The following is a 19,876-nucleotide window of genomic DNA, read 5'->3' on the forward strand; positions in this document are numbered from 1 at the left end:
TCCTTCCCTCTGCAGGATGAGATTGAGGAGCTGCGGGCAGAGATGCTGGAGATGCGGGACGTCTATATGGAGGAGGATGTATACCAGCTGCAGGAGCTGCGGCAGCAGCTGGACCAGGCCAGCAAGACCTGTCGCATCCTGCAGTACCGGCTGCGCAAGGCTGAGCGCCGCAGCCTCCGTGCTGCCCAGACTGGCCAGGTGGACGGCGAGCTCATCCGTGGCCTGGAGCAGGACGTCAAGGTAAGCCCAGGGCCCTCCCAACCCTCACAGGTGCCCTTGCTGGGGGGTAGGACCATGAGCCTGAGTGCCCAGGTCAGCTCCCTCCTCATGTGTCCTTGGACGAGTTCCATCATCTCTTTGGGCCTCAGCATCCTCATCTGTAAAATGGGGATCCCTAGGAACTGATAGGCCGTCTACCACGGTTGTCCCAAAGTGGTATCATAAGATGATACCTACCAACAGCAGCTGCTGTGTGAGCCACACACCTGGTGCCGGGCTCCAAGTTATCCGTGCATAGTTCCATGGAGGTTTCTTTTTGTGCTGATGGAGAGTAGTGAAAGTCTGGAGTTGAATAAGGCTGGTTTAAATCTTGGCTCCAATATGCCCTAATTTTATGATTTTGAGCAAGTCACCTGTTTCAGTTTCCTCATCTGTAAAACACGTGTAACGGCAGCCCCTGCCTCACGGGGTTCTATGAGGATCAAATGAGATCAGGTAGGTAAGAGGTCACTGTAGGCACTGGAAAAGGTTAGCTAATAATAATTATTATTATTCTCATTTTCCGGATAAGGAAAGTGAATCTCAGAGAAAGGAAGTACCTGTCCGAGTTCATGTGACCCTCCATGTAGCTGGCAGAGCGCAGACTCACCAGCCTCCCATGCTTGCTGCCTGACTTTGCTGATCTTGGCCTCAGAGAGCAGGAAAGGGATGGCCTGGAGGCTGGCAGATGGGGCTTCCAGAAGAGAAGTCTGCCCTGCCTGTCTGTATGAGCCCTGGTCTGGGGGCTGAGAACTCCAGGGGACCTGGCCCAGCACCCTGCTCTCAGAGCTCAGCCCAGTGTTATCCAGGGATGTAGGAGCTGGGGGTAGGGGCATCTGGCACAGCCCGGGGGCCTGTGGAGTCTTCCTGCAGGGGTGACCTCTGAGGTGAGGCCTGAGGTGGAAGAAGGAATGTTGAAGGAAGAGGGCCCTTGTAAGGGGAGGTGAAGAGTGAGCACCAGATCCACACCGGCCTTTGCGTCTCCCATTGTCTTGCACGTGCCGTGGGCACATTGGGATTGTAGGTCTGCTGTACAAGTGAGGAAACAGCTCAGAAAGATTATATCTCCAAGGCCAAAGTCACCTGTACCTGAGAAAGCAGCTCTTGGGATAAATTGTTATACAAATATTCAAATTCCAGGTATCAGATTGAGAGGGTGTGGGGTGAGGGAGAGCCCTGGAAGCTTAGAAGAATCTGAGTTTGTGTCCAGGTAGTTGGGGCTTTGGGGCGAAGACACTGAAAAGTCAGCCTTAGGTGAGGAAGAGGTGGAGGAAGGCTGGAGCTGGGAGCAGACTAGCTGGCTTGCCTCTGTGGGAGGAGCTGAGAGCAGCTGGTGTGTGTGTAGAATGGGGAGGGGGGGAGGCCCTCTGGAGTCTGGGCGGAAGGGAGCGGCCCCTTCTGTTGGGATTTGAACTAGCCAATCAGCAATTGGCTTGGCCCCTTCCCTCCCTCCTCTCCCTGCGCCTGCAGCTGGAGCACTGAGCTCATCCACACTGGCCTGGGCTGGACAGCTTTGGCCGCCTCTCTGTGTCGCAGGTGCTGGGGATGTTCTGGGGCATTTTTTGGAGGCTTTCAGAACGCTAACTTCCCTGGCATCGCCTGGGAGGGCTTGAGAGACCCAAGTGTGGAGGGAACTGGATGTTGCCTGGGAGGGTATCCCCGGGGGCCCTCTGACTTGCCCTGCCAGCAAGAGTAGACAGGTGTGAGGCCACCTCTTGGAGTCTCAGTTTCCCCTTCTGTTAAAAGGAGGGCTTAGAGCAGCTGAGTCTTCAGGGCTTTTGCAGCCCCAGTGGTTTAAGCAAGCAGGTAGATTACTGGTGAGGGTGACATGAAAGAAACCTCAGGCCTTGGCCCTCCCTCTCCCTCACCCCCACCCCCAGGCTCTCTCACTGTCTGCTGGTTCTCACAGCTGGCAGGACCCACAGAAGCTCAGCAGGAACATTGTTCAGCATGAGGAGGGCAGGGGTGGGGGGTGCAGAGACCTGCTCTACCACTTGCTTGCTGTGTGGCTTTGGGAAAGCTCCTTGACAGCCCTGAGCCTCAGCTTCCCCATGTGGAAAATGGAGATGCAACAAGTCTCTACCTGTAGAGATTTTTGTGAGGATAAAATGAAATAGCTCAAGTAAAGAGCGTGCTGAGCACAAAGTCTGGCTCGGGCTGCTCCCTCAGCAAATGAGCAAATGTTGCTTGTAACTGTTCAGGAGAAGAACTTAAAAGGCACTAGTGGAACAAATGGCTGGACCACGGTGGAGAAGGGGGCCAGAATCTCTACCTCCCTGGGTAGATAAGTATAGCCTGGAGGTTTGTTTACCATGGAGATTCCCAGGCCCCACCCTCAGGGCTTGGGGTCCTGTACGAGGGTGTCAGGTCCTGGGAATCAGGGATGAAAATTCCCACCTGAAGGGACTCTTGTGGGAGGCCCGAGGACACACCAGTAAAACAATTCTTAGAAATCGATGTTGCTGGAGAAAAAGTTCTGGCTTTGGGTTTAATCCCTGGGTGACCTGAGCAGGTTACTTTCTCTCTTTGATCCTCAGTTTCTTCATCTGTACAATGGGGGTGGCATTCCCACCCTCCTGGGTTTCCTGGGAGGATTTCACCACACAGAACCCAGATGCTGCCTGGACAGGGGGTGCTCCTTAGTGACGGTTCCTATCCCACACCCTGGGGATTCAGAGTGACAGAGACCCCTTAAAGCCTTAGGCCCAGGAGCCGAGGGGCCAATGAGCGAGGTGGCTGTGGCCTGGAGGCTGCTGGTTGCATTTGGCAGGCCCCAGCGCTGTAACAGTGACCTCATGGCTGAGAGCATTTGTTTGTGCTTTGGGGATTTGCCCTGGTTTCCAGAAGCTGCAGCTGCTTCACCTCCTGTAGTATCTCAGCCCCCCAACCTTCGGGATAGTTGGGAGGATCATGAGAGGATCAAATGAGACAGGCAGGTGGGGCCCCGTGAGCCCCTGACACAGTGAGCCCACTGTTGCGCTTATTTTTAATACTCTTATTATTGATATTAATATAATGTGTCTTCAAGCTGCAGGCCAACAGCGGCTCAGATTGAGAGCAAGGCTCCAGAGTTGACCCACCTGCTTTCAGCTCTTGGTTCTGTAGCTTCCTAGCTGTGTGGCCTTGGGCAAATGACCTTTTCTTTCTGAGCCTCAGAGTGGGGATGATATTCAAAGCACGTTCCCAGGGGATGAAAGGCATGTGGTGGGTGCTCGGGAGCGACAGCTGATTCCGCCTGATTACCTGTGAGAGCCAGGGGGCCCAGGACCACTGAGGCTCAGAGAGAGAAAGGGAGAGGCGCAGGCAACCGGGCTCCTGCCCTCCAGGCAGGCATGCTCTTTGCTCCTGTGGGCCTCCATCAGGGGCACAGGGCTCTGTGGGGATCTGAGATTAAGGGCCCTTTTGTCTACACTGGAATTCTGTAAGCTGCCTGGGGCTAGGCCTTCTTAACAAAGCACCCTTGTGGGTAGAAAGCAGTTGGAGAAGGGGGTTCCATGGAGAATGGGGCAGAGGCAACTGGGGACTCACCTCACAGAAGGGGTGAAATCCATCATGAACCCAAGAGGATCCAGGAATCTACATGGATCATGACTTCTTGGTGGGGAGTGTCAGGTCCCAGGTCAAGGCCATGGTGGGGATGGAGTGAACCCCGGGTGGAGAGGAGCTGGCCCAGGTGGGAGCATAGTTGGGAGAGGAGCCCCCGCTCCTCCCAGCAGCTGATCCCTCATCCCAGTCAGGGACACAGCCCTCTCTGGACATTTGGGGGTGTGGGCAGTTGTGGGGAGCATCCCCAGCCAAGCTAGGGCATGTGCAGCTCCCCATGTTTCAGTCATTTACTCCTTCATTTCCCTCCCTTTTTGCTTGCTGGGGTCTTGGATTTGTTTGTTCATCCAACAGGCATTTATTAAGCACTTAGTGTGTGCCAGACCCTGCGCTGCTACCGGGACACAGAGATATGAAGGAGCCCCGGCATGGCCTGGGGCCTGGACCTCTGTGCTCCATCACTCCTGCCCCCAGGGGCTAAGCAGATGAATGAATGAATAAATGAATGAATGAATAGAGTATTGATCAGGACAGGGACTCACTGGGTGACCTAATAGCCTAAAACTTGGGACCTGGGGCTGAACACCCGGACACTAAACTCAAGAGTGAGGTTGTGGGGTGCTGGGCCAACCTGGATTAAAATCAGTGCACAGATCTGAAGCAGTAATCTTGACAATGCATTAAAAATCATACTTTTGAGCACCTGCTATGTTCTAGCCACCAGCCCAAGCACTATGTCTTTTTTTTTTTTTTTTTTACAGCAGGTTCTTATTAGTTATCTATTTTATACACGTCAGTGTATACCTGTCAATCCCAATCTCCCAGTTCATCCCCCCACCCCCCCACCCCCCACCACTTTCCCCCCTTGGTGTCCATACATTTGTTCTCTACATCTGTGTCTCTATTTCTGCCCTGCAAACTGGTTCATCTGTGCCATTTTTCTAGGTTCCACATACATGCATTAATATACGATGTTTGTTTTCCTCTTTCTGACTTACTTCACTCTGTATGACAGTCTCTAGATCCATCCATGTCTCTACAAATGACCCAATTTCATTCCTTTTTATGGCTGAGTAATATTCCATTGTAATATATGTACCACATCTTCTTTATCCATTCGTCTGTCGATGGGCGTTTAGGTTGCTGCCATGACCTGGCTATCGTAAGTAGTGCTTCAGTGAACATTGGGGTGCATGTGTCTTTTTGAATTATGGTTTTCTCTGGGTATATGCCTAGTAGTGGGATTCCAAGCACTATGTCTTTTATTCCTCACAGCAGGCCTCGTGACTATGCTATATCAACCCCCTTTTACTGATGACCAAACTGAGACTTCAAATGGTTAAATAACCTGTCCTGGGTTGCACACCCAGTGAGGGCTGGAATCAGGCTTGAATCTAGTTTTCCCACCTGCAAAGTCCTCGTTCTGCTAGTGAGGGATTGCTCCCCCCACTTTGTGGATGAGGAGGGTTTGGTGGCCTAGAGAGACTGTGGGAGGAGCCTCGTGGGCCAGCTTCCAGCTGTCCTAGGAGATCTTCAGGGGGCTGAGAGAGGCAGTGGGCAACGGAGGGAGGAGGGGGAGGCAGGGCTCGATTTCCTTTCTGGCCGTTGTTTTTCCTGGCCTTCCTTGCACACTGCCAAGGGGTCCGTGCTGAGTTGGGCCTGGGCCCGCAGAAGGCAGAGCCAGGGAGGGCCCTCTTCCTTTCCGGCAGGGAGGAGGTGCCACGGCCATTTCCGAGACTGGCAGGAATGAGGCACTGGGCTGCCTGCCTCACACATACCCCTTGCTGGCAAAGCCCTCATACCACTTGTGGAGCCTGGGCCACGCTGGCCCTTCAGCCAAAGCCCCTGAGCTCCCTCCAGCTTGGCCCACACTAGCTCTGTTTGACTCTGAGCAAGGCATTTGCCCTCTGAGCCTCAGTTTCCTTGCCAGTAAAATGGGGGCAGAGTTGGGGTGAAGAGGAATGAATCTGGCACATAGCAGGTATTCAACAAGTGCTAGTACTTAGTCCACTTGGGGATGGAGGCTAGTTGTGATTTACCAGCTCAGAGGGCCTTCCTCATCCCCAGAGAAGAGACCCCCTTTCCTACCTTTCACCCCAGCCAGCAGGGGACAGGACAGAGGGGTCCTCAAGGAAACGGGGTGCTCTTACAGCAGAGTCCTGGAACCGGATTGGAGTTTGCAACTCCATTAGCTCCTTCTGTAGGGATGACTTGGACATCTGCCCAGCCTTTGTCACTGGGGGCATGTTCTGTATCCCAGACAACTGGAAATAGGCCTCAGGGTCTGTGTCACATTGTGACCCTCAGCAAGTCATGCCCCCTCTGGACTCAGCGCCTCCCAGCAGCAGCCACCACTTACCCAGTGCTCACTGTGCAGGCTCTCAGCCAAGCCTTTGTGCAATAGCTGATTCAGTCCTCCTGTCGGCCCATGAGGTTGGTGCTGTTATTATTGTACCCATTTTGTAGTTAAGGAAAGACCCAGAGTAGGGAAGTAATTTGCTCAGGAACGTGTGCTGGTCACTGGCAGAGATGGGGTTCAAATGTCCCTGGGGATGCCCATCTTGCTCTGTGTTTCCCCTCTCTTTAAAATGATCTTCTTGGGGGGTAGTGGTGGTGGGATGAATTGGGAGATAGGGACTGACATATATACACTAATTTGTATAAAGTAGATAACTAATAAGAACCTGCTGTATAAAAATAAATAAATAAAATTAAATTAAAAAAAATAAAATGATCTTCTGGTCCTGTCTTAAGCTCTGGTGAGAACTGGGCAAGAGCGTGGACAGGAGAGGCTTTTGGAAGCATCAAAAGGCCCAGATAAAAGTAAAGGCATTGCTAAGAGCAGGCACTGCCTCTGTAGCTTTCTGGGAGCTGAACTATGATGTGGACATAGGAGGCACAGGGTGCCTGGGTTTGGGTTTTGGTTCTACCACTTCCTGGCTGTGCGACCCTTGGTGAGTTACTTGACCTCTCTGTGCCTCAGTTTCCTCTTCTCTAAGTGGGGGTGATGAGAGTACCTGCCTACCCTGGGGTTGCTCTGTGGTAGAGGTAGGATGGCCTGCTCATGCCCTGCTCATCACCCACCTTTGCTCAGGTCTCTAAGGACATCTCCGTGCGGCTGCATAAAGAGCTCGAGGCGGTGGAGAAGAAACGGGCGAGGCTGGAGGAGGAGAATGAGGAGCTTCGGCAGCGGCTCATTGAGACTGAGCTGGCCAAGCAGGTGCTGCAGACGGAGCTGGAGCGGCCGAGAGAGGTGAGGCCCGTGTCCACCCCGGCAGGGCTAGGCCTGGGCCGGGCAGGCATGTGCCAGCCCCATCCAGCCAGTGTTTCTGAACCTCTGTCCCTGCACAGTTATGCCTCCCTGGCAGAGCTGTCTATTCATTCACTGCTCCAGCACACGCTCCCTGAGCACCTACTGTGTTCACTGTGTGCTGGATACTAAGGACACAGGGGTGCGTGAGAGACACCTGGTTCCTGTCCTCGAGGAGCCCACAGGCTAACGAAGGAGACAGTCAGCCATCAAAGGACCACAGCTGGGAGAGGATTGCCTGAGAAAACATGCAACAGTGCTGAGCAGGGGACCCAGCCCTCTGTGCCTCAGTTTCCTCATCTATCAAATGGGATAGTAATACTTTGAATCATTGGAAGGACTAAGTGGTATAGATTTTGTGGACATGCTTTAGGGACTGCCTGGCACTGCCACTCGGTATAAAGTCACTGCCAGGTCTGGGCTTCTGGCTGGTGTCTCAACACATTTCCAGGACACAGATGCTTTTTTTTTTTTCTTTTTTAAATTAATTAATTTATTTTTGGCTACGTTGGGTCTTCGTTGCTGCGCTTGGGCTTTCCCTAGTTGCAGCGAATGGGGGCTACTCTTCATGGCGGTGCGTAGGCTTCTTATTGTGGTGGCTTCTCTTGTTGCGGAGCACGGGCTCTAGGCGCATGGGCTTCAGTAGTTGTGGCACACGGGCTTAGTTGCTCCGTGGCACGTGGTATCTTCTCGGACTAGGGCTCAAACCCTTGTCCTCTGCATTGGCAGGCGGATTCTTAACCACTGCGCCACCAGGGAAGCCCCAGATGCTTCTTGAGTGTGACCCCAGGCACCAGCTTCTCCGTCTTTGGTCATGAGAGTCCCTCCACCTGGCATTCCATTCTTCCTTCTGCTGTGTGTTAGGTGTACAGCATGTTAAGCACCATGCTAGACACTCGCCATGATTTTCAGAAAGGCCCAATGAGGTTGTGATTGTACCAGTTTTATGGATGAAAACACAGCCCTGAGAGAGGGAGCGATGTCCTCCAGGTCACGTAGGGCCCAGTGGGCTGTGCAGATTGGAAACCATCAGCCCAGGTGATGCCTAAGGGCTGGAATCCTCCAGAATCCAGGGGTCTGTGTCCCAGGCGGCCTGGGTGCCTTCTGCCCCCAGAGGCACAGCTGGGCCTCAGCTGGCTGGCTGCTCATGAGGCATGCTAGGATCGAATGTTGTTCTGGGGCACAGTTCTCACCTTCCCAAGGGCAAGCGTGCCAGCATTCCAGGACAGACACCACAGCCCTGAGGCCATAACAATCCTTCTGCTGCCCTCCCCGCTGGGTGTGTTGGTGTGACATGCCAAAGGCTTCTGGGAGGTATTTGCTACTCAGGGCTGCCCAGGGCTGTGTGGGAGGCCCCCTCCCCCAGGCAGCCTCCTGCCCTCCATGGCCTGGCCAATAACAGGGGACCATCTTCACACATCTCATTGCTGCTACCCTTGATAGTGAAAAGGAGAGACAGTTTCAGAAGGTGCCTAGGATGTCAGCCTCTTCCCATTGTAAAGGAGAGGGAACAGATGTCCAGAGAGGGAAAGCCTGCCTGAGTTCACCCAGCCTCTCCTTGGCTGAGATGGGGCTGAGACCCTGAAGCCACCTCCCCTAAGTTTTAGTTTCTTCATCTGTGACATCAGGATAATAACAGTACCCAGTTTATGAGGTTGTTCATGATCATTCATAAGATTGGGTAACCATAGAGCACTGTGAAGAAGTTAAAAAGAATAAGGTAGTATAGCAGTTCCTGAGAAAATTAAACAGAATTTCCAAATAAGCCAGTTCTACTTCTGGGTATATACCAAAATTGAAAGCAGGGACACGAACAGATATTTGTACCCTCATGTTCATAGCAGCATTATTCACGGTAGCCAGAAGGTGTAAGCAACCCAAATGTCCATCAATGAACAAACAAAAATGTAGTATATACTTACAGTGTATGTATAATCTTAAGAAGGAACGTGATTCTGAAACAGGCTACAACGTGGGTGAACCTTGAGGACACTGTGCTCAGTAAAATAAGCCAGACACAACAGGACAAGTATTATATGATTCCACTCAGATGAGATACTGAGAGTAGCTAAATTCCTAGAGACAGAAAGTAGGTTAGAGGTTACCAGAGCCTGGAGGGAGGCAGGTGTAGGGAGATATTGTTTAATAGGTACAGCATTTCAGTTTGGGATGATGACAAAGCTCTGGAGGTGAATGGTGATGATGCCACTGGATTGTACCCTTGAAAATGGCTAAAAATAGCAGATCTTATGTTATATATATTTTACTGCCATAAAAAAGAAAAAAATGGTTAAAATAGTAAATTTTATATTAGGTGTACTTTCCCACGATTTAAGAAAAAAGGCAGATACATATGCACTCATGTGGAAAGATCTCTAAGGTACATTGTCAAGCAGGAAGAGAAAGCTGTAGAATCATACATATTGTGCAATCCCACTAATTATTTTGGAAAGCCATACAGAACGAACTGATTTTGAAGCATGTGTCTATATGTGCAAATGCATAGCCTGGAGGAAAGTCTGGAGGAAAACCCACTGAGCTGAGGCATTAGAAATGGTGGGAGTATGGTAGGCAATGGCTTTTGCTTTTTATTCTATGATTGCTGTATTTAGGGGTTTTTTTGGGGGGGGGGCGTGGTTATTAGTAGTGACATTTTAAATAAAGTCAAGCATGTAAAGAGCCCTTTGTGGTGTCTGGCACACAGTTGGTGCTCAGGAAACACTGGTTCACTTCCTCTTGGAGGTGATGTCAGTGCGGCTGGCCTAGCCCTCCCTGATGTGCCCCTCAGTGTCTTAGATCTGCGGAAGGAGGCGTGGCCCTGTGTTTATTTGCTGATTGCCCTCTCTCCTCCCTCTCCTTCCTGATATGGTTTCTATGGAGACGAGGGTCCCTTAGCAGTTCTTCTGCCAGAGCTGTTCCCAGTCCCACCATCGAGATCTGCCTTTGCCATCCTGACAGGTTGCTGTGGCAATGCTGTCACCCGGCTGGGAACAGGAGCCCCTGGCCTGAGCTGATGTGGTTGCTATGGAGATGGCTCTTCACTAGAGAGAAGGGAGGGTGGCCTGCCCCAGCTGTGTTCTGCAGTGGCACCGTTGCCAGCTGGGCTGCAGCTCAAAAATCGTAACACGAGCCACCGCCACCCCCAATCCAGTATCATTCCCCGTCTTTGTATTTTAGGCAGAAAGCCAATATCAGTGTTGATGGGATTTATAATAACATAGCTGCTGTGTCTGAGTGCTTGCTCTGTACCAGGCACTGCACTAAGCAGTTTATGTGTGTCTTCACGTTGTGTAGCCAGCAGCCTCCCAAGGTACATCGTGATTTTGTCCCCATTTTATTTTATTTTGTTTATTTATTTTTTTGGCTGCACCACACAGCTTGCGGGACCAGGGATTGAACCCAGGCCCTCGGCAGTGAAAGCGTGGACTTGCTGTATATAGATGGGACAGGGGAAAGACAAGGATGGGATCCTAACCCAGGACTCTCCATCTCCCAAAGCCACACTAACTCTTACGGCGATGCCCGTGCCCTCCTTGCCCCATCCAGGGGCCTTCCTAGAACCCGGCTGTGTTTCGGAACCTCTGAAGAGGCCACTCACTCCAACGAGTACTTCCTTCTCTGGCCCAGGCTTCTTGGCCTGATTCCCACTCTCATGGGGTAGAAAGGGCACTCACCATAGTATCAGTTCACCGGGGTTCAAATCTCGCTTCTGCTGGCATCGTCATCTGATGCAGCCTAGCCGTGGCCTGTGTGCTGCAGGGCAAACTCGAACTTGGAGTCACACGGCCTGAGTTTGAATCCTGGCTTTGCCACTTATTTGCAAATAACGGTAGCATTGGGCAAATCATGTAACTGCTCCAGTGCTCAGCTTGTTCATTTATAAAATGGGAATATGGGGACTTCCCTGGTGGTCTGTGGGTAAGACTCCACGCTCCCAATGCAAGGGACCCAGGTTCGATCCCTGGTTGGGGAACTGGATCCCGCATGCATACTGCAACTAAGAGTCCGCATGCTGCAACTAAAGATCCCACGTGCCGCAACTAAGACCCAGCACAGCCAAAATAAATAAATAATAAATTTTAAAAAATGGGAACGTGAATCGCTACATCTCAGAGGTGTTTATGAGAATTAATCAAGACAAGCAGGTAAAATGCTTAGTGGAGAATAGGAGCTCGGTAAACGCTGGTTATCAGTGTTATCACCCTCACAGCCTCTACAATGGCTGTGGGCCTGGAGAAGCATTTACCTTAGTTCAATAAATATCCTTCTGCTGCCTCTAGCAAGGAGCTCTCCATATCAAACTGCCAGTAGCCCATGGAAGGAGCAGTTAGGTAGCAAATCAATGCCTGCACTTGGCAGCGTCTGCCCCTGTACTTTGATTTGGGGTCCATGTCAAACCACTCTGTTTCCTCCACCCAACTGGTCTCCCTCAGCCCGGAGCCACACCGCCTCTCTAGCTGCTTCAGCCACTTTGGAGGAAGAATGCCTCAGTCTTTGAGATGCACCCCTACCCCAGGCTCCCCCCTGGAGTAAATTTGGTACACACAGCACAGTCTGTGTTTTCAGTGAGACCTTTTCAAACATCCCCTCTAAATTGGATGGAAATCTACCCAACTGTTTTGGCAGAAGGCTCATTTTATTCCTTGAAGGTTGGTCCTTGTTTCTTGGCAGCATGGAAGCATAGAAGGTGTTAGAAGACAGGGGGCCTCTCCAGAGCTGTGCTCAGGCAGCCTCTCCGTGTGGGCTGGAGGGGCGGAGGTACCCTCTGCTAATCTCCTGGAGAGGGACAAGGGAGGGCAGAGCTTCTGCTCCTACTAGGAGCCGTTAGACCAAGGGTGCTTAGAGGCACCACCCTGGCTGCTCAAAAGCGGCCTTGTGAGTTGCTGGTGGGTGGGGAAGCCCCTGCTGCGTGCCAGGCCAACGACTGTGCCCTCGGGGTCCGGCGCTTGTGACTGGCATTCTTGTTGGTGCCTGGGTGCTGTCCTGCCCTGCCCCAGCCCGCCCACCTGAGGCCCAGGGCCAGAACATCTGCCCCTGGGGGCTCGACAGAGGGGCTCTGACGGGCCTTGGCTCCCTGGAGGGGCACCGCAGTCCCCCAGGCCGCCTGGCCAGCTGCTGCCCTGCAGAGAGGAGGAAGGTCTTTGTGCTCTGTGAGCCTGCCTTGTTTTCCCTCCAGAGCCGCGGAGCAGTGTGGGAGCCCAAATGGCTTAGATGAGGTGGGGGGCAGGGACGGGCAGTTCCATCCAGAAAAGGCTGGAACCACTTTGGTCCTGAAAAGGTTTGCTGCTTCAGCCCCTCTTCTCTGCCCACTGCCCTCCCTTTCTGGTGGGCACTCAGAACTCACCCTCTGCAAATGTGTTGGAATGGTGTTCATGACTTTTCTTGGGGAAGTACATTTTAAAAACATTTTACTATAACTTTCTCCTCCCACCCAACAGGTAAAATATATGCGTAGTAGAGAAAGACTAGGAAATACAAGTAAGCCATAAGGAGAAAAAATTTCAACTGTAATCCAATATTCAGAGGGAATTCCTCCGAGTAATTACCAAATTACTATTTGGGTGGGAGTACTTCCCAGTATGTTGTACTTCCAATACATTTTTCTATGTATGCGCACACACATATTGAAATGTATATATGCATTATTTTTTACTAAAAAAGTAATATAAGCTCAGTGAAGCAAAAATTTCATTACAAAAACATATAAATGCATGCCTAGCATACCTCTAAGGGTGGACACATCAGACTCTGGTTGCATTGGTTGCCTCGGGCAAGAGAGCTGGTCACAGGGTTCACTGCACTGTATTCCTTTTTTTTTTTTTTTTTTGCGGTACACGGGCCTCTCACTGCCGTGGCCTCTCCCGTTGCGGAGCACAGGCTCCGGACGCGCAGGCTCAGCGGCCATGGCTCACAGGCCCAGCCGCTCCGCAGCATGTGGGATCCGCCTGGACTGGAGCCTGAACCCGTGTCCCCTGCATTGGCAGGCGGACCCTCAACCACTGCGCCACCAGGGAAGCCCTCTTTTTGGGTTTTTTGAAGTTTGAAGTATGTGAGTGTGTTCTCCAAAATGTAAGAAATAATAATGATACATAAAATAAAAGAAGAAAGGCTCCCCTAACCACTTCCCTCAATTCGACGCCTGACTCAGCCTAACCTGTGATTTGGTTTGGTTTGTGTCTTTTCAGGCCTTTCTCTGTGCTTATATGATGTATATTCCTCTATGTATTTTCTTTTTCATAAAGATGGGATTATGTTACATGCACAGTTTCTGTAACATACAGAATAATATAGCATGAACACAGACTGTCTTTTTAAATGCTGGATGTTTTGGGGTTTTCTTCTGCTTAAGGTGCTTATTATAAAAGTCAAAGATCACAGAGTCGAGTAAACATAGGAAGGAAAGTTTAAAAGAACACCATCTATTTCAGTATTTTAAACACAGAGCCAGAGATCTAGAAGGAGCTCCAGCTGACCCTCAGCTGTGGTCACCCTCAGGAGGAGAAGGGATGGGGGTGTAAACAGGGGGGCTTCTGCTTCTTCAGAACAGTACAGATTTACAGTGAGAATGTGTCTTTATATATTAATTTATTTTTTTAAATATTGTATAATTTTTAAAAACTTTAAAGGGAAAACGCTGGAGGACTATGTCTTCCCTCCTGAAAAAATGTGGGGGAAGAAAGGTGCAAAGTGCAAGTTCCCTGTACTCTCATCGTTATCAGCCTGGTGCATATTCTTCAGACCATATTCCCCCACCATGCACATGTACACACGTGTATACACACACACACACGTCTTATTTTTATAAAAATGGTAACATGTTCTAGCTTTGTTTTAAATAACAGCTTTATTGAGATATAATTCACATACCATATAGTTTGCTTTTGAAAGGATACAGTTCAGTGGTTTCTAGAATATTCAGAGTTGTACAGCCGTCACCACTCTCTAATTCCAGAACCTTTTCATCGCCCTAGAAAGAAACCCCAAGTCACTCCCCATTCCCTCTTCCTCTTCCTCCCTGGCAACCACTAATCTACTTTCTGCCTTTATGGATTTGCCTCTTCTCAACACTTCACGTAAATGGATTCATACGCTATGTGGCTTTTTGTGACAGGCTTCTTTCACTCAGCATGATGTTTTCAAGCATGTTGTAGCATCGAGCAAGGCTTCATTCTTTTCCGTGGCTAATATTGCCTTGTGTGGCTATGCCACGTTTTGTTCATCCATTCATCAGTTGGTGGACATAGGGTTGCAGGTTTTGTTTTGCAGCTTCCTCCTTTCCCTTACCAAGCTGTCTCAGAGATTTTACCATGTCAGTGAATCTCACTCTCCCTCTGTCCTCTTTCATGGCTTCAGGCTTTGTGTTATCTCACTCCTTTATATGTGATGGCTGGGACCTCTCAGTGCCCCTGGAGACCCCTGGTTCCCCTTACTGTCCCCCCACTTCCCTCCTCCAGAAAGTCTACAGTGGTCCCCTAATCCGTGGTTCAGTTTTGTATTGATAGATGATGAAATGGAGTTTCAGAGAGAGGAAGGAGTTCACCCAGGATCATAAACTCAGTGTTGACGGGGTCCCAGCTGAGTTCACAGCCCCTCCCATCAGCTTGTGATGGGCGGGCCCAGATCTGCAAGCCTGACCACCTGACTCCCGGGCCCCCACCTCACCACTCCAGGAGGGGTCTCTGAGCATCCCCTTCCCAGGCCCCTTTTGTAGGAGGGGGTCTTTGGGGAAGGACTTGTTTTGTGGCCCTCACCCCCGCCTTCCCTACCCTTTCCTCCTTGCCTTGGAAAGATCCCCCATCAGTCCTTCTCAAATACTGGCTCCCTGCTCTTGGCACCCAGCGTCTGAAATATCAGCCTCTGCCTTCTTGCCTCATTTGCATTTCAAAAGGTCTCTTTAGGAATTGATTCGGCTCTAAGATGAATTTAAGAGCCTGTCTGGGGTTCATCTCCCTGGCTCTGTGCTTCCAAGCTTAGCTGCACATTAGAATCACCTTGGAAGCTATTTAAAAATACTGATGCCTGGGACCTACCCAGACCAATGATGTGAGACTCTCTGGGGTTGGGACCTTGGGCATCTTTTTTTTTTTCTTTTTAACTTTCCCTAGGTAATTCTGATGTGCACCCAGGTTGAGAACCACCGTGCTGGCTCCACTCTGTTCCTTGTCCAAGAAGGCACATTTTCTCCTTCCAGGTCTTTGGAGCCAGAACAAGAGCTCTGTCAAGAACTGGTCCCAGGGACTTCCCTGGCGGTCCAGTGGTTAAGAGTGGTTAAGACTTCACCTTCCAATGCAGGAGGTGCCGGTTCGATCCCTGGTCCAGGAGCTAAGATCCCACATGCCTCATGGCCAAAAAACCAAAACATAAAACAGAAGCAATATTGTAACAAATTCAATAAAGACTTAAAAAAAAAAAAAGAACTGGTTCCAGGTCAGCTCTCGTTTTGCTGTGGGACCTCTCTCTAGCCTTCAGTAAACTGGGGGCTTGGATTAGATCAGTGGTTCTCACCTTCAGCGACTGGGTGTGAGATGTGGGGGATCAGGAGCCCATGTATTCGGACTACCTGGAAGCATGCTCGAAAATTACCTGCCTGACTTGAAAAGTCAAATGTAACGCAAGGGTGATTTTATATGCCACTAACATGAATCACCCCTCTCTTGGGAAGAAGTGTTCAGTGGACTCTTGCATCTAACTGAGTGACTTTTTTCAACGTTGAGAAAGTTCAGAAATGATTTTTATAACAATTCCTCAAATTCCCCTCCATTGGGCTTGTGCCATTTTGCATTCTTGCCAGTGAAATATGAGTGATCCTGTTTCTCCATAGTTTCATCAATAGAATGTGTTGTCAGGTGTTTGGATTTTTGCCAACCTGATAGGTGAGAAATTGTATCTCAGTATAGTTTTAATTCACATTTCTCTACCATGATTAGGGTTGAGCATCTTCCTGTGGTTGGAGCCATCTATCTTTTGTTGCATCTGAACCGGTTTTCATATCTCTAGCCCATTTTTCTATAGGTTTGTTGGATTTTTTCCTCTATTTTGTGAATCTCTTTACCTATTTAAGATATTAACCCTTTGTCAGTGTAATACATTGCAAATATTTTTTCCCAGTTAATCATTTCTATTTTTACTTTTCTTAGGGTATTTTTTTCCCATGTAGAATTTGCTTATCTAATCAAATGTATCGATTTCTTCCCCTATTGTTTCTGTAGTTTTGAATCATGATGATTATTATAGGCTTATTTTGCTTTAATCTGCATGAAAACCTACCATTTAAATTGTAAAAAATGATCAGTTCCTCATCATTTCTAAGCCTCTTGTATAGTTATGATCTGTTTTACCATATTCATTTTGTTTATTAGTATCCATGCTGAATTAAAGTCCTCACTAGAATGTCAGTTCCATGAGCTCAGGATTCCCCCTGAGATGGAGATTTGCATACAAGAGGCTTCTGGAAACATCCCCTTGGAATAACACCATCAGGGATCGAGGCAGAGGGAGAAGCTGAGCTGCAGAGCATTCACACCAATGGCCTCAGCTTATCCCATGGGGAGCTCTGGAGCTGAAGTGGGAAGGGGGCATGGACCAGTCACTGGATGTGGGTTCCCCGCCCCCCCCAGCACCCCCACCCAGGGAGGGCACATGACCTTGGATGAGGTTGTTGCCCTCAGCCAATGGCCATCGCTGGGGGAGGGACTCAACTTTGAGGTCTTAGCCAGGGGAATGCGTGCCCCCAACCTAAAGGGGGGATCTAGGCATAACACTCCAGCATCCCCCTCAAGTACCCTGTCTGTCATGGTCCCTGCTGTATTCTCCATGCCTAACTATGCCTGGCACGTGATAGGTGCTCAGGGTGTCTTTGGTGAATGAATGAAAGACAAACAAGAACAGAAATCCAGATTTCTGGGTCTTGGGCTCAACCCAACTGGATCACAATTTCAGGGTGGGAGAGAGGGGAGGAACCCTGGGCAGGTGGGTTCAGAATCGTCTCAAGTGCTTCTGTCCTGTTCCCCATTTGCAACCCATTGGGTGGTCTTGAGACTCCTCTGGCTCAGCAGTTGATGCTGGTCAAGGCTGGACATGGCTGGGCTGCACTGGCCAGGGAGGGCAGGGGCCCTCAGCGGAACCCTAGGCACTGTGACTGCTCTTTGGATGTGTATTACCCTTGTGAGCTTTCAGTTCAGTTTTTTTTAATCTCGCTCCAGCATTCCTTGAAGAAAAGAGGAACCCGCTCCCTTGGGAAGACGGACAAGAAACCTTCCATGCAGGTACCTCCCATCAGCCTCCACAGCCTCTGTGCAGCCCCCAGCAGTCGCTTTCAGTCTGAAGGCCCCAGGCCCAACTCCATGTGGCTTGGGGAGTCCCCAGAGGTGCCCACCCTGCCCCAGTTTCTACTCCATCCTCCCCTTGTTCACTCTCTTAGCTTCGCTGTGTACTTTACTTCCCCAAACTACACCCTGAGCCCATGGTTCTCACATGCTCTGCTAGAGAAAGTGCTATATGTAGCACAGGTCAGGCATAGAATATAGTTAGTTTCTAGTGGTCCTGGATGGTCAGGGTGTCAGGCACTTTTTATATATTGTCTCATTTAATTTTCTTCATGGTCTGTGAGGGAGGGAATGTTATTGCCCCATTTTACAGATGAGAAAACTGCAGTAGTAATGGTAGTAGTAGTAGCAGCAACACTGACCCTGGCAAAATGTTGCCTACTCCAGGAAGCCCTCCTGGACTCCCCAGGCTACATGCGGTGTCCCATCTGTGCTGCAATAGGTATGTCCCCCTCTCTGCTTCCCCTCTGGACCCACAGCTCCTTGAGGGTCAGGGCTGTGTCCCCAGCACGTAGTTAGTGCTCCCTGAAATGCTGTGGCTGAGGCTCCCAACACTAACCTTGCTGGGTCGTGCCTGTCCCTGTTCCCCCTCGGGCCTCAGGAGGACAGTGCCGACCTGAAGTGCCAGCTGCACTTTGCAAAGGAGGAGTCGGCCCTCATGTGCAAGAAGCTCACCAAGCTGGCCAAGGAGAATGACAGCATGAAGGAGGAGCTGCTCAAGTACCGCTCGCTCTACGGGGACCTGGATGGCGCCCTGTCGGCCGAGGAGCTGGCGGACGCACCCCACTCGCGGGAGACCGAGCTCAAGGTTCATCTGAAGCTGGTGGAGGAGGAAGCCAACCTGCTGAGCCGCCGCATCGTGGAGCTGGAGGTGGAAAACCGCGGCCTGCGGGCCGAGATGGACGACATGAAGGATCACGGTGGAGGCTGCGGGGGCCCCGAGGCCCGCCTGGCTTTCTCCGCTCTGGGCGGCGGCGAGTGCGGGGAGAGCTTGGCGGAGCTGCGGCGACACCTGCAGTTCGTGGAGGAGGAGGCCGAGCTGCTCCGGCGCTCCTCAGCCGAGCTGGAGGACCAGAACAAGCTGCTGCTGAGCGAGCTGGCCAAGTACCGCTCGGAGCACGAGCTGGACGTGACGCTGTCGGAGGACAGCTGCTCCGTGCTCAGCGAGCCCTCGCAGGAGGAGCTGGCAGCCGCCAAGCTGCAGATCAGCGAGCTCAGCGGCAAGGTCAAGAAGCTGCAGTACGAGAACCGGGTGCTCCTCTCCAACCTCCAGCGCTGTGACCTCGCCTCCTGCCAGAGCACGCGGCCGATGCTGGAGACGGACGCCGAGGCCGGGGACTCGGCCCAGTGTGTGCCCGCGGCCCTTGGCGAGGCCCACGGACCCCACAGCGCCCGGCTCTGCAGGGCCCGGGAGGCCGAGGTGCTGCCAGGGCTGAGGGAGCAGGCCGTCCTGGTCAGCAAGGCCATCGACGTCCTGGTGGCCGATGCCAACGGCTTCACGGCCGGCCTCCGCCCGTATCTGGACAACGAGTGTGCCGACTTTCGGCTGCACGAGGCCCCCGGCAACAACAGCGAGGGCCCCAGGGACACCAAGCTGATCCACGCTCTCCTGGTGCGGCTGAGCTTGCTCCAGCAGGAGCTCCACGCCTTCACGCGGAAGGCGGACTCGGTCCTCGGGGGCCCCAACAAGGAGCAGCCAGAGCCCTTCTCGACGCTGCCTGCCTTGGGCTCCCAGGGACCCTCCAAGGAGATTCTTCTGGCCAAAGACCTTGGCTCAGACTTCCAGGTAAGATGTCCCAGTCACAGGCCCTATTACTTTTTTTATATATGTATGTATGTTGTTTTTTTTTTTTTACTGAACCATACATACAGAGAGGCAGGCAAAACACAAGTACACAGCTTAATGAATTTTCCCAAAGTGAGCACACCTGTGTAAGCATCACCCAGGACAAGAACTAGAGTATGGCCAACACCCCAGAAGGCCCTCCTCAGGTCCCCTTTTAGCCACTATCCCCACTCCCAAGGGTAACCCCTCTCAATTCAGTTTTGCCTGTCTTTGAACGTTGCATAAATTGAATCACACAGAACACACTCACCTGTGCCTGACTTTTCACTCACCATTATGTCTGTTGTCTCAGGTGGCAATAATTTGTGTGTTCTCATGACTGAATATGATCTCTTGGGGTGAATATACCACAGTTCTCTTAGTCATTTACTGTTGATAAAGGGATTCATTCCAAAGCCCTATCTTTTTGCCAGGTCGCCCTTTCTCCTCTTCATGTTTCTTTTGCAACGCTGTATTTTAAAATGAGTATTATTTAAAAAAAAAAAAAGCTTTGGTCAGATCCTGTGCAAAGGCCAGAAACTTGGCTTTCTGAAGGTAATGAACTTCCAGCCTTGATATCTATAAACTACTACTTAGAAAAATTAAAATAGCCAA

At 51.0% G+C, this 19,876-nt stretch overlaps 1 protein-coding gene across 3 annotated transcripts in view; it reads left to right on the forward strand.

Moving 5' to 3' along the window:
- MTCL2 (microtubule crosslinking factor 2) overlaps window positions 1-19,876 on the forward strand; it is a 67,164-nt gene that overhangs the window by 20,730 nt on the left and 26,558 nt on the right. For all 3 annotated transcript variants that reach the window (XM_060079384.1, XM_060079385.1, XM_060079387.1), the window contains exons 2-5: window positions 16-240; window positions 6,896-7,054; window positions 17,314-17,376; window positions 18,038-19,222. In XM_060079384.1, coding sequence (XP_059935367.1) covers window positions 16-240; window positions 6,896-7,054; window positions 17,314-17,376; window positions 18,038-19,222 — 1,632 coding nt within the window. The remainder of the gene's footprint in view (window positions 1-15; window positions 241-6,895; window positions 7,055-17,313; window positions 17,377-18,037; window positions 19,223-19,876) is intronic.

The sequence above is a fragment of the Mesoplodon densirostris genome, chromosome 16 (genome assembly GCF_025265405.1).
Source record: "Mesoplodon densirostris isolate mMesDen1 chromosome 16, mMesDen1 primary haplotype, whole genome shotgun sequence".
Lineage (NCBI taxonomy): Eukaryota > Metazoa > Chordata > Mammalia > Artiodactyla > Ziphiidae > Mesoplodon > Mesoplodon densirostris.